The sequence below is a fragment of the Haliotis rubra genome, unplaced genomic scaffold (assembly GCF_003918875.1).
Source record: "Haliotis rubra isolate DU_JTF1 unplaced genomic scaffold, ASM391887v1 Scf274, whole genome shotgun sequence".
Taxonomy (NCBI): domain Eukaryota; kingdom Metazoa; phylum Mollusca; class Gastropoda; order Lepetellida; family Haliotidae; genus Haliotis; species Haliotis rubra.
In genome coordinates this window covers 483636-498415 of record NW_025766825.1, presented here as the reverse complement: position 1 = coordinate 498415, position 14780 = coordinate 483636, and the positions used below count along the sequence as shown (strand labels likewise).

The window sequence follows — 14780 nt, the reverse complement described above, 5'->3', positions numbered from 1 at the left end:
CACCACTTGTCATCCCTTTAAGTCGTGACTATGACACTACGACGGATGAGGAACCGACAGGTCTCCCGGAATAGATTTTGAGATGTCCCCCGCCATGACTGACTGTTCTGTTTCTGCGGTTTCACCCCGCCGCGACAGATAACAACTTTTGCGTTTTCAATGATGTTAGTTTCTTAAACAACTTTTTGGTGGAGTCCGGAAAATTTTCACATGTAAGAAAGCTGTTGGGTATTAGTAAATGATAAACATGTGTACTATTTATATTTATGTGGCAATTTTGTACAATGATAAAATTTGCAATTCATCGGTCCGTTTCTGACTCAAACGGACTGTAACTAACTATTCGCTAGCCAGTGACTGACCCATGCATCTCAAGCTGACTCAAGTTCATCTGAGTAAATCTTGATGTCTTTGGGTGTTATTCTGGAATCACCAAAAACAGAACAAAGACACAGTTTAAAAAACATCCAAATTTTATGCCATAAGAAATATTTCTCCATGTACATAAACACTGTACAAACAAAAGTCAAAATGTAGACTGGATCCCAGCCAACTGATGTGACCGACCATCATTATACCTGCAGTATCACCGGATGCGAGTACACAGTCTGCACTTAACAACTCATCGAGACACAACAGATCAACAGTGAGCGAGTGAGTTTATTTTTACGCCACTTTGAGCAATATTTCCGCAATATCAACAGGGGACACCAGAAATGGGCTTCACACATTGTACCCATGTGGGGAATCAAACACAGGTCTTCGGCGTGTCAAGCGAACGCTGTAACCACAAGGCTACCCCACCGGCCCAAGTGAGTGAGTGAGTCAGTCAGTCAGGTGTATGTAAGGACCTACTGCAGCACATTTCGTCACATATTTCATCACAGGACCACAATAACGTCAGACAAGAGACTGAGCTCATGGCTATCCCAGTCCCTCCTGCTGCCTTTATGATTTGTGTTTTAAACATCCACGGGTCATTGTTCATACCCTTCTCTTGAACTTGGGGTATCTGGTTTTCATGAGCTTTAATACACTCTTTGTATTTGGTGGAGGACATTACACTCTTCCTGTGTACTTGTGGTACTTGGTGTATTCAGTGTACATCAGCTTAAACACGTCCTTCGTCCCGTGGGGCAGGACAGCCAGCAGCTGTGCAATCTGGAAGCGGTCAGCAATGTCCAGCAAGATGTAGATGCCAGGTAGCAGGGCTTTCTGAAACCGGAAATTGTCCAGAATTAGAACATCCATTTCTCCAAATTACACAACCTTATTGTTACATCCCAACACATACACTACTGACAAGATGATAATGATCACCAGGTTCTTTCCTTTACAAGGGGCTATCGGTTTCCTAGTTTTATTTAATAACATGAAGTTGTAAGTGAGTGAGTGGTTTTACGCCGCTTTTAGCAATATTCCAGCAATATCACGGCAGGGGACACCAGAAATGGGCTTCACACATTGTACCTATGTTGGGAATCAAACCCGGGTCTCCAGTGTGACGAGCGAACACTTTAACCACTGGGCTACCCCACCGCCACATGAAGGAATATGAATATACAATATGAAAAAAAAGCTGACATCCATAACATTCTTGTCTTTAGGTTCTTTCCTGTTACTATAGTTCATCTCAGTTCAACACTCAGGAACTTTCAAGCTATATAATGGTGGCCTGTAAATAATCAAGCCTGGAGCCAACCATCAAGTGACTGACATCATGGGCATGGATCTGCATCATTGGGAGATGATGACGCACAACACCCAAGTCAGCAAGCCCGATCACCCGATCCCGTTAGTCGCCTTCTACAAGATGCATGGTAATCTGAGATGACAGTTGAGACAGTGACACACTTTTGTCATCAAATGACAGACTTACCATAGTAATATGAACTGTGTATTATGGGTCACGAGTGTAGGTTTTGGCTCGCATCTTGCATCATATATGTTCAATGGCAATAGTATTTTTAGCGGTACGCCTTTTTGATAGCAATTCAGTGTTGCCTCCCTTGGCTGGCTTTATTTTGTTTTGACTTCCGGATGTATGTTCAAGAAAATCACCTTATGTTCTGAGAGAATAATGAGGGAACCTAGGTTTGCTAGAATGCTTGAGAACCGTGTAAGAGCTATATAAAGGCTGGTTGTTGAGTTGTGCTACACACGGACTAACACATGACTGGAGTTATACACATCTGTCTGCCATCATTAAGTTGCTCAACATCGTGCTTGTCTATTCAACTGCTGTCATTGTAAACAACCTTCAATCAGTATATCTGCTCTCACTGTAAATGCCAGGACTCTGGTGAGTTAATATTTTATATTTGTGACCCAATATTTTAGATTTGTGACTCAATTGCATCGTACTAGAAATCTGTATTGTCATTCATTGTAGTTTGCTCATTGATTGCTCAATATATTATTGAATATTTTGTTCTATTTTGCTGGTTCAAAGGGGACTTTTAAACCTTTTGTCACAGCAAATTATTAACCGTAACACATTGCATCAAAATTGCATAGATCGATGCTCATGCTGTTGATCACTTGATTGTCTGGTAGTCTTGATTATTTACCACCATATAGCTAGAATATTGCTGAGTGAGGCGTTTAACAACAAACAAACCATGCTGTATTTTCACAAGACATTGTGAGCCGACCAGTGCTTGTGAGTGAGTGAGTGAGTGAGTGAGTGAGTGAGTGAGTGAGTGAGTGAGTGAGTGAGTGAGTGAGTTTAGTTTTATGCTGCACTCAGCAACATTCCAGCTATATGGTGGCAGTCTGTAAATAATCGAGTCTGGACGAGACAATACAGTGTCAACAGCATGAGCATCAATATGCTCAATTGGGAACCGATCACATGTGTCAACCTGAGCTCAGTTAAAACAGCAAGAAGCGGCACCTTTCTACAGATGTCAATCCTGACGAGACTCACCTTGACTGCTGGGAGCAGAGTGACGTTCTGAACCTCACAGGTATAGTCAGCAAGCAGGTACACAGCCACCTTGCTGAACTCCACCTTGACTGGCTGCAGCAGGCTTAGTAGTCTGTAACATAGTTGTACACTTACTGTAAAAACACTAACAGTTAACTGTTGTATAATTAGTTATCTCTTACAACACTGTTGTATAATTACAGTTACAGTTCTGTAACATAGTTGTACATTTGCTGTAAAAACACTAACAGTTAACTGTTGTATAATTAGTTATCTCTTACAACACTGTTGTATAATTACAGTAACAGTTACAGTTCTGTAACATAGTTGTACATTTACTGTAAAAACACTAACAGTTAACTGTTGTATAAGTAGTTATCACTTACAATACTGTTGTATAATTACAGTTACAGTTCTGTAACATAGTTGTACATTTGCTGTAAAAACACTAACAGTTAACTGTTGTATAATTAGTTATCTCTTACAACACTGTTGTATAATTACAGTAACAGTTACAGTTCTGTAACATAGTTGTACATTTACTGTAAAAACACTAACAGTTAACTGTTGTATAAGTAGTTATCACTTACAATACTGTTGTATAATTACAGTTACAGTTCTGTAACATAGTTGTACATTTACTGTAAAAACACTAACAGTTAACTATTGTATAATTAGGTATCACTTACAATACTGTTGTATAATTACATCATCACTTACTACACTGTTGTATAATACATGGTTACAGTACAACACTCAGATCATGACACATCTACAGAACTAACACCAATAATTTACCTGGTAAGTTGGTTGGCACAGTGGACCATGCCATCCACGTACTGTGGATCTGAAGCCAGCTTGTCCTGGCAGCCATGTTGGATGACAGACACCAGGAGATGTGGACTGGTTAAGGTAATACTTGATACTGATCCAAAATACTGAATACTGCATTGTGATATGAACCACCAAATACACAATCAGGCAGAGATACAGACATAGAGTGACAGAGACACACGACAACAAAGGCAGACAGACACACCTAAAAAATATAAGTTCAGGCATACATTGATGAAAGACATAAATAGAAGAACATTTCAGCCATGTCTTGATCGAGTAAGATCAGATCAGTCATGCTGTGATAAAAGACAGCCATTTTCACTAATGTCTTGATAGATAAACATAACGTCACATTGTGCATAATTCAAGTGAGTGAGTGAGTGAGTGAGTGAGTATGATGATTTTACACTGCTTTTAGCAATATTCCAGCAATATCACAGCAAAGGGCACCAGAAATGGGCTTCACACATGTACCCATGTGGGGAATCAAACTCGGGTCTTCGGGTCATTCACGAGACACAGGAGTAAATATTTATTTGTCAGTTTCAGTCATACAGTTTACAATCATACAGTTTCCAGTCGTACAGTTTACTAGTTTACTGGGAAAGTGTTATCCCAAATGTATCATGTTACATGTCAATAAAGTCTGTGATCGATGTTGTGAAGAATATGTCTGATATGTCTACAGTCAAACAGTTCAGTCATACAGTTTAATGTCATACAGTCTATTGTCATACAGTTTACACAGTCTTACAGGTTAATGTCATACAGTCTATTGTACAGTTTAACATCATACAGTTTAATGTCATACAGTCTACAGTCATACACATTAATGTCATACAGTCTAGTCATACAGTTTACCATCATAGTTTATTGTCATACAGTTTACAGTCATACAGTTTACTGTCATACAGTTTACTGTCAAACAGTTTACAGTCATACAGTTTAGTCATACAGTTTACTGTCAAACAGTTTACAGTCATACAGTTTACTGTCAAACAGTTTACAGTCATACAGTTTACTGTCAAACAGTTTACAGTCATACAGTTTACAGTCAAACAGTTTACAGTCAAACAGTTTACAGTTTACAGTCATACAGTTTACAGTCATACAGTTTACTGTCAAACAGTTTACAGTCATACAGTTTACTGTCAAACAGTTTACAGTCATACAGTTTACTGTCAAACAGTTTACAGTCATACAGTTTACTGTCAAACAGTTTACAGTCACACAGTTTACTGTCAAACAGTTTACAGTCATACAGTTTACAGTCATACAGTTTACTGTCAAACAGTTTATAGTCATACAGTTTACAGTCAAACAGTTTACAGTCAAACAATTTACTGTCATACAGTTTAGTCAGTTTAGTCATACAGTTTACAGTAGTCATACAGTTTACAGTCATATAGTCTACAGTCACCCATCAGACTCATTAGATCAAGGCCCTCACTGAAATCAGGATGAAGTCTTACATCACCTGGGAGTTGTCAACCATGTTCATTGTTCCACTGTCGTAACTCATCAACAGCCAACACGAATCGACATATTTAGTGGGCTACATGCAGTGGTCAGAAGAAGACACCAGAAATGGGCTTCACACATTGTGCCAATGTGGGGAATCGAACCCGGGTCTTCGGCATGAGAAGCAAACGCTTTAACCACTATGCTACACCACCGCCCCAATGACATTTAGAAAGTGGTCAAATGTAACTTGTTATATTTGGGATTACGCTTTGTCTGTAAGTACAGATTCGAGTACATTTTTTGGTTTGAGTCACATCCAAGATTCCAATCCACACTCAGAGAGTCAGGTACTTAATTACCTGCTGACAAAGTGAGTGATCTTACCCACTCTGCCACCACTGACGTTGTGTGCTGGCAACTGGGTGACTGACTAGTTAACTGGGATAGTGTAAACCCAAATGTATCATGTTACACTGACTGACTGACCGAGTTTGGTTTTAAGCCGCTTTTAGCAATATTCCAGCAACATCACAGCGGGGGACACCAGAAATGGGCTTCACACAATGTACCCATGCGGGGATTCGAACCCGGGTCTTCGGCGTGACGAGCCAACACTTTCACCACTAGGCTACCCCACCGCCCCAATATCATGTTACAAATCTTAACTGAGTTAGTCTGTGAACGATGTTGTGAAGGATATGTCTGATGTTGGCGACGTAGCTGGGAATGACAGACAGGACAGCATTAGGGTGGTGTATGATGAGAGCACCCAACACTTCCTGTACAGCAATGCATGCTGGGATATAGGAGCTGTAGGTGCTGCCCTCTAGTGGTATGACTGGACATCCATGAAGGCAGAGAACGGAGGTCTGTCGAGGTATCAATGTCTGTTGGTAGAGAAACAGAAACATAGTTATATAAAATACTGTTATGTGGAGTGAATGAGGTAAATAAAAAGAACATAAAAAAACACACACTGTATGAGTGAGTGAGTGAGTGAGTGAGTTTGGTTTTACGCCACTTTTAGCGATATTCCAGCGATATCACGGCAGGGTGACACCAGAAATTGGCTTCATGCATCATACCATAGTGGGGAACGAAACCCGGATCTTTGGTGTGACAAGTGAACGCCTTAACCACTAGGCTACTCAACCTCCAAACAACTGTATGAAGACCATGACAATAAATTCCCGTGTGAGTTTCCATTCTTGTATGAAGGCCAGCGTTTTCACTTCAGTAAACTGTTGGTCCAGATTGGAAGTAATTTTTCATTAAAAACTAAGGAAAAGAACAGAAATAAATATAACGTGTTCAATCTCCCATCAGCCTCATTAGATCAGATCCTCCACTGTTGAGTCAGGGAAGTGAGTTCACATCACTTGGGAGGAGTTTGTTCCCTTAGAAGGAAAATTCCTCATTTCATTCTAATTACAAAGTGGAATGTGTTTATAAGACGAGAATATGGATGACACCTTCTTGTTTATTGTATAACACAACGTTTCTGGGAAACAGAAGTAGCCCAGAAACATTGTGTTATACAATATACAAGAAGCAGTGTAGGAAAGATAGCCCGTCCCAACGTCCGAGACGGGTGAATTTTGTGGAGGACGGGTTAAAAATAAATCTAGTCCGTCCTCATGTCAGGTCAGTTTTAGCAAACCAATGATATATATATAATGATAATAACCTTTTTGAATATTTTTAGGTTTTATTTATATTTGGAGGACAGGCTAGATTTTGGCAGGACTGGTAAAAAATTTGACCAGCCAGTCCTGTAGACAGGCTAGATTTTCTACATCTTTCCTACACTGCAAGAAGTTGTCATCCATATACTCGTCTTATATGTTCACCAACTTCTAAATGCCTCTCAAGAATGGAATGTTTCTTTGTCATTTACCGACTGTGCGAATATTCCTATTAGAATTTTATACTTGCAATTGATAATTTGTAAGCGTATATTTAATAATGATCCCCTCACCTTCAAACCAACAAGGTAAGCCATTAATTGTCCTCTGAGTATATTTAGCTCATAACCCTGTTAGGAGTGCATCTTCTGTTTTCAAGTCCGTTACATTGTATCTTCAAACTGTGGGCGTTAATAATCCATATCTTGCTATTTGTTTGCATGCATCACTTTAAGAGCTGCTGTTTTGGGACCTAGCCAATTTCTGTTTGGTGTAAGGTTTTAATGACAGAGGTTTTATCAGTACAGAGTGTCTGGTGTATAATACAAAAGCTGTTCAGAAGTTCTTATGCCTGTCTCCCATCAGCCTCATTAGATCAGATCCTCCACTGTGGAGTCAAGGAAGCGAGTTCACATCATCTGGGAGACAGGAAATGTAGATATCTTCACCAACCATCAACATTACCTCCTACCATATTCCACTGAATCTTTTCTTGGTTTGAAAATGGTTTCACTCTTGTTACCCAAAGTGCAAGATCAGAACAGCATTTGGAATATTTATATTCATCTTTTTCTTTCATTCTTTGGATATTCTGATACACAAGAAAGGTGAATTGAATACTAAACCCGAGAACCCTATGTAATATTAATGACGCACCCATAACTTTCCCTGTGAATATTTTAGCTGATTGAGTGAGTGAGTGAGTGAGTGAGTGAGAGTGATTGAGCGAGCGAGCGAGAGTATGGTTTATGCTGTTACGGCGGGGGACACCAGAAATGGGCTCCACACATTGTACCCATGTGGGGAATCGAACCCGGGTCTTCGTTGTGACGAGTGAATACATTAACCACTAGGCTATGACGATGTTGGGATTGCTCTTCATGGTTCCATGACTGTAGTCTTTATATAGTGCAGGTTAATAATTCACATCTTGATATCTGTTTGCCTACATCACTTTCGCCACAGTGGTGTTGTGGTTAGCTTGCTGGCCTCTCACGCCAAAGGCCTGGGTTCGAATCCCGGTGGAGACACCAATATTTGTGACCTGGGTCTCATACTGTGTTGTGTCCCTGGGCAAGGCACTTCGTCCACATTGCACTCAGTCCACCCAGCTGTTCAAAATGAGTACCTGAGAAGCGGATGTACGGACTTATACAGTCGCTCGAAGCTCTTAGTAGCGGCCTTGAAAGTAGAATTCAGTCAGGGTAATAATGTAACACCAGAGAGCAGTATCGTGTTGGATTCTAGGCGCAAAAATTAGCATTATTACTCTGTGGCATTGAGCTCATTGAATAATTCAAATCTTGATATCTGTTTGCATACATTGTCTTTACACCAAGACAATTTCTATTTGTTCAAAGGTTTTCATTGTCAACATGCAGATAAGGAATTTTCAATGCCATGAGTGAGTGAGTGAGTTTAGTTTTACGCAATATTCCAGCTATTTGGCGGCGGTCTGTAAATAATCAAGGCTAGACAAGACAATCTAGTGATCAACAGCATCAGCTTCTATCTGCGCAATTGGAAACCAATGACATATGTCAACCAAGTCAGCAAGCCTGACCACCCGATCCCATTAGGCTCCTCTGACGACAAGCATGGGTTCTGTGCTCAACTGAAGATCAATATTCTAACCCAGACCTTCACAGGTTTCAATGTCATGAGTGGTTGGAACTGACTTTGCCTGTGACATCACAAGTCTGCGTGTCCCCAGTTCTCAGTCGGCAAGCGCACATGGCTATGTATTGTCATGTTTAATGCATGTCATGTCATGCATAAATGAGACGTAACTTACTTGAAATTTTGTTCATGACATTATACGTTTGTGGTAGACTGGTAGTCAATAATGGGTGTTTAAAACAATGGCAGTAAATATGTTTAGAAGTTCTTATGCCTGTCTCCCATCAGCCTCATTAGATCAGATCCTCCACTGTGGAGTCAGGGAAGTGAGTTCACATCACCTGGGAGACAGGCAGGTTATAGATACTTTCATCAACACGACTATGAATGTATAACCCAGTACTAAATACAATCTCCAATATTTGAAAAAAGAAATAAGCCCCAAACCTGAAACAAAAGTGAGCCTGAGCACCTGATCCTTAAGATAACATTTTGAGAAAGTCAATGCATTGACATATTTTGAATGTATTTCACAAGTACAAGGTGTACCGTATATTACCGTCTATAAGCCGAATTTTGAGGACCAAAAAAAGCAGTCTGAAGAAGGGGGTCGTCTTATCCATGGGTTACGCTTTCGTCAAACTTTTTTCCAGGGGTAAGAAAACAACATCGTATCACTTCGCGTGAACAAACAACAGAAGACGACTTTGTCAGTAGATACGTCAAATTTGCAACTAAACATCACTAGACAAGATTATTTACCTTTTAAGTTATAAGTTGTTTTTGCTGGGCATTGTATTATTTGCAGGGATTAAAATTACCGTGTGTATCTGAGCTGGAAATAGCAATCAGCTGTGCACATGTTTCCCGGCGATGTATGATCAAAGCACTAACATTATAGCTCTGGTCAATGGATCAACACAAGCTGCCTGTGAGACGCTAAAAGGTTATGACCATCTCATCCCACCAGGTACCCATTCACAACTGGGTGAACAGAGGCAATTTATGAACAAACTCAATTGTCTAAGGGGAGAACACATGTGTTACATATCTGCTTCATTGTGGGGCAGGACTGAAATCATAGACACTCTCAGGAGTCAAGCTGCCAAAAGTGGTAACCCATCCAAGGACTCTCCACCACCAACATTGCTAAACTACAACTGATTTGTGATCTATGCTGTTTGAACATTTATCTTAAACAAAACTGCAAAGCATCATTATCTATTTTTTCAAGAATATGTTAAATTTGACACTTTCATTCAGAATGAGGCTGTCCAGATTAACATGACTTATGTATACTCACATATCCATAATTCAACATGGCTGTCTGTGAGCGGACTATCGGCAGAGCCTGGCGGATGGCGGCGTCGACTGGCAGACAGTGGAGCTGTTCCAGACTGCTCTGGTAGTTCATCAATATCTACAACATGAACACAATTCATACAGATTATCAGCCATCAAATTTAAGGCCTTTTGAGTGGCTTTTCAAGGCCCAATCAACAATTTTAAGGAACTATACACACATATAACACACAAGTAGTTGAATACACACAAGGCTGGTCAAATGTGGGACCGACCATCAGAGGGAGATAACTCTTAGCTACATCGCTGTACTGGGAAAGGTTTGGTTCGTGATGGAGAGTAATTAACACTAGGGCTGCGCAATATAACCGGTTTACCGGTATTTACCGGTTCAGACATGAAAACGATACGTATTGCGATACGCTGATCTAAAACCGGTAGTTTGACATGCATTCGGAAAACGTCGTAACACTCGAAAATTTTCGGATATTTCCTTGTTTCATTTGTGCCAAATATTTTTTACATTTATATTTTATCATGATTAAAATTTGTTATTAAAGCTTAATCAAGCACAGTGATTTGGTTGTGTTTTTGCCCTATAAATCAAGCAGTAACTCGATTTTAAGTAGTTTTTTGTTTAAAAATACTTCATGCAATATATTGCAATGCATATCGCAATACATGCTTTCGGATCGCAATATATCGCAATATGAATATTCTCTGCAATACCCACCCCTAATTAACACCCACTGTCATTGCAAGGTACTTATGTCACGTGTTTCCTGTAAAATCATAACTTGACAGGTTTTACTAAATATAGGGTCTTTTTAGGGTAAATCACTGGCAATTTGAGCCTTAGCAAGGCTAAAACAAATTTACAACCTTTTTAGGATAAAATGTCCAAATGTCAGGCTTGTTCAAGCCTGTGAAAATCCTGATAATGATCAAAAACATCACTGAACGATATTTCATGCAAATTATTTCTAACACTTAAAGAATATTACCCATAACTTTCTGATTTTGCCAATTTACATTTTAGCAGTCCTTAAGACTGATTGGTCAACTGAAGCTATAATACGCACAACACTTCAATGTCGAGAAAACATGATACAATCCATTTGTTTATGATGTCATAAGTTGATTATATCGTCTAAACAACAGGGTGCCTACAATAATGTGTCTATCATTTCCATTTTACACATTTAGCAAGGTTCTTGACTTACACCTTACATTCATATAATCTGAAATTGTGTGTTAAGTTTTATTTATAAAAAGAATCTACATGTTTGTATCCAAGAAAGGCTCACATGTTGAGCAGCCACTGTAACCTCCACACTCTGCTCTTCAGTTAAAAGCCCTGCAAGGAGCTTCTCCCAAACTGTCATGGCTGCCAGCATTTTGTCTTCCTGGGTCCATAACAGGCTTGGACACTGAAACAAATGGATTAACTTCATCTCAGAAACACAAATTATCACGCTTGCATGTGTTAGGAGAGCAACACACTATATTAGCAATAAATATTGTGCTTAGTGAACCTTGCCAAGAGTCATCATACATTGTCGTGCTTAAATTCTATCACTGAAAGAAGTATTTTCATATCTCACCAACAGTATATAAGCATATTTTTCCCCAGTATAAGTGCACAGATATATATTGCAGAAAAATCTGCAATTACTCATCTGTTTTCTAAAGACAATAAAGATCTAAAAGTCTAAGGTAGACTTTTGAACTATGAACTATTGTTCATGTAATTTGTCCAGATCCATTGTGACTTGACTGGCAACAGACAAGAGTGAGTCAGTGAGTTTAGTTTTACGCCGCACTCAGCAATATTCCAACTACTTGGCGGCGGTCTGTAAATAATCGAGTCTGGACCAGACAATCCAGTGATCAACAGCATGAGCATTGATTGGGAACCGATGACATGTGTCAACCAAGTCAGCGAGCCTGACCACCCGATCCCTTTAGTCGCCTCTTACGACAAGCATAGTCGCCTTTTGTGGCAATCATGGGTTGCTGAAGACCTATTCTACCCCGGATGGATCTTCACGGTTTGGCAACAGAGCCATGTTTGGTTGTGTAAATGACCCTAACAGAACCTGTTTTTATCAACTGCCTTTATCAAGCTTAGAAGCAAACCTATTATATGATATACAGAGTCATACAGATTAGCACTGATCTGCAAGCCGACATTCACACTGGTTATCAATTGAATCTTGTTTATCCTGCACTCTGCAATATTCCAGTCTGTAAATCTAAATCCAGTGATTGTAACCAAGATCCATGATATTGTAACCAATGATCCATGTTATTGTAACCAAGATCCATGTTATTGTAACCAATGACCCATGTTATTGTAACCAATGATCCATGACACTGTAACCAATTATCCACGACACTGTAACCAAAGATTCACGACACTAACCAATGATCCACGATATTGTAACCAATGATCCACCACGATATTGTAACCAATGATCCACGATATTGTAACCAATGATCCACAACACTGTAACCAAAGATCCACGACACTGTAACCAATGATCCACGACACTGTAACCAATTATCCAAGATATTGTAACCAATGATCCACGACACTGTAACCAATTATCCAAGATATTGTAACCAATGATCCATGACCAATTATCAAGGACACTGTAACCATTGATCCACGACACTGTAACCAAAGATCCACGACATGGGGTGCAATGATCCAGTCACCACACTTGAAGGCCAAAACCATTTCTTCATCTGTTATAGTGAGTGATTGAGTGAGTTTAGTTTTGCGCCGCTTTAAGCAATATTCAAGATCGTTTTTTACCATGGAATTGGTTGCAGATGACCTCTAACTGGAAATCTGCATGGGTGCTTAGTGTCTTCTGACAAGCTAAGTGTATGTTGAAACGTATCTACTCTCCCATCAGATTAGATCAGTTAGTCTCTACTCCATGTATGAGTCAGGAGAAAGTGTCTATCATCATGTGGGACACGTTTTGTTCTGTTGATAGCTTAAGACAATAAAGTTAAAACATATAACACATGGTGACTAGTGGTGGGTGAGTGAGTGAGTGAGCGAGTTTAGGTTTATGCCGATTTTAACAATATTCCAGCAATATCATGGTTGGGGGACACCAGACATGGGCTTCACACATTGTACACATGTGGGGAATCGAACACAGGTCTTTGGCCTGACAAGCGAACACTTTAACCACTGGGCTACCCCACCGCCCCTTACCTGTTATTAGTAGCTGGTGGGAACCAATTTTAACTCCGAATTCTGACAGGGTGACAAATATGCTTTAAAACATCTGATGACATTCCACTTACCGTAGAGTCCACCAGGTTTGCCAAAATGGTCTTGAAGAGGTCAAGGTCACAGGAAGTAATAACTGCAGCCAGAGTACCCTGGAGTGCTGACATTAAACTGTGTGGTTGACTGGAGCCATCTTGCTCTTCCAGGACAGGACTGTGAAGCGATGTTTTCTGTGTTGGTACATGCCCATCAAGTAGATTCTTCACACTTCTGTACAATGAGTCAGCTTTCTGGCCACTGTCATCAGACCCTGTTTTGTCAGGTGTAACTCCTTTCACAGGTTTTGATGACATCATCAGTTTATGTTGGTCATGTGACCTGGTGACAGCCGACATCAGCACCTCATACAGTTTGTGTACAGCAGCAGACGTCAAGACTGACTTGAGGAGTTGGTGATGGTTGCATGCCATCTGGATAAACTCAAGCGAAGAAATGTCACAGCCCTGAAACAAATAGATCCAGGTCACAAGACTGAGCTGTAAATCATGGTTGGAGGCATCACTATTTCAGGTTCACATTCATAGAGGGCATTATGGTACTCGAATATTTTTCCTGTTTTCATCTAAGTGAGTGAGTGAGTGAGTGAGTGAGTGAGTGAGTGAGTGAGTTAATATTAAACGTCACATCGGCAATATTTCAGCCATATCGTGATGTGATGATGTTTTCATCTAAGAGAGTGAGCAGGGTTTTACGCCTCTTTTAGCAATATTCCAGCAATATATAAATGGAGCTTTGCCTCCTCCACACTTCAACACTGGCAATCGTGGGGATTATTTCTGTAGATTTCACAAGTGTGTGTGAGCGAGTTTACATTTACGCCCCTTTTAGCAACATGACAGCAATATCACGGCTGGGGATACCAGAAATGGACTTCAACCATGCAGGGAATCAAAGCCAATCAAACTTCTTAACCATCTGGCTACCCCACCCCGCCTGCATTCATCCAAGACCTAATATACTCAAGCTGTCTACTTACATTCTCTTGTCCAATGTCATCTGTCATTCTCTTTATGACGAACTCAATGTTTTGAGTGAGACTCTCATCCAGACTCCCTGTTTCGACATCTGGCTTTGCATCTTCATCGATCTCCATAGCAACAGCTTCTTTCTCTTTCCTTTTCACTTCCTTTCCAAAGTCCATACATGATTGGTTGACAACAAATCTGAAGCAGCTGATCAAATAGGAGGAAGGGGAGACAACTGTCTTCTTGTTTGGCACAGCCCTGAGGGTGCTGATAATGGTGTTGATGGCAGACGACAACTTGATGAAGATCCCCCTGTAGCAGACGCGGATTGCTGATGGCAGTGTTTGTTTCTGTAATTGCTGAAGAATAGAAAGATAAATGTTTCAAAGCGCCACATGATTAAGGCTAGTCTGTATTATTCTCTGAAAGAGTGAGTGAGTGATCTT

At 40.2% G+C, this 14780-nt stretch overlaps 1 protein-coding gene across 1 annotated transcript in view; it reads right to left on the bottom strand.

Annotated features, from left to right (window-relative positions):
• Window positions 1–455: 455 nt before the first annotated feature.
• LOC124280788 (unhealthy ribosome biogenesis protein 2 homolog) overlaps window positions 456–14780 on the bottom strand; it is a 47447-nt gene continuing 33122 nt past the window's right edge. Inside the window, exons 23-30 of the mRNA XM_046716759.1 lie at window positions 14346–14693; window positions 13384–13812; window positions 11364–11486; window positions 10058–10174; window positions 5931–6117; window positions 3728–3827; window positions 2930–3041; window positions 456–1215 (exon numbers count right to left, since the gene is read on the bottom strand). Of these exons, the coding sequence (XP_046572715.1) occupies window positions 1060–1215; window positions 2930–3041; window positions 3728–3827; window positions 5931–6117; window positions 10058–10174; window positions 11364–11486; window positions 13384–13812; window positions 14346–14693 (1572 nt within the window). The 3' untranslated portion in view covers window positions 456–1059. The remainder of the gene's footprint in view (window positions 1216–2929; window positions 3042–3727; window positions 3828–5930; window positions 6118–10057; window positions 10175–11363; window positions 11487–13383; window positions 13813–14345; window positions 14694–14780) is intronic.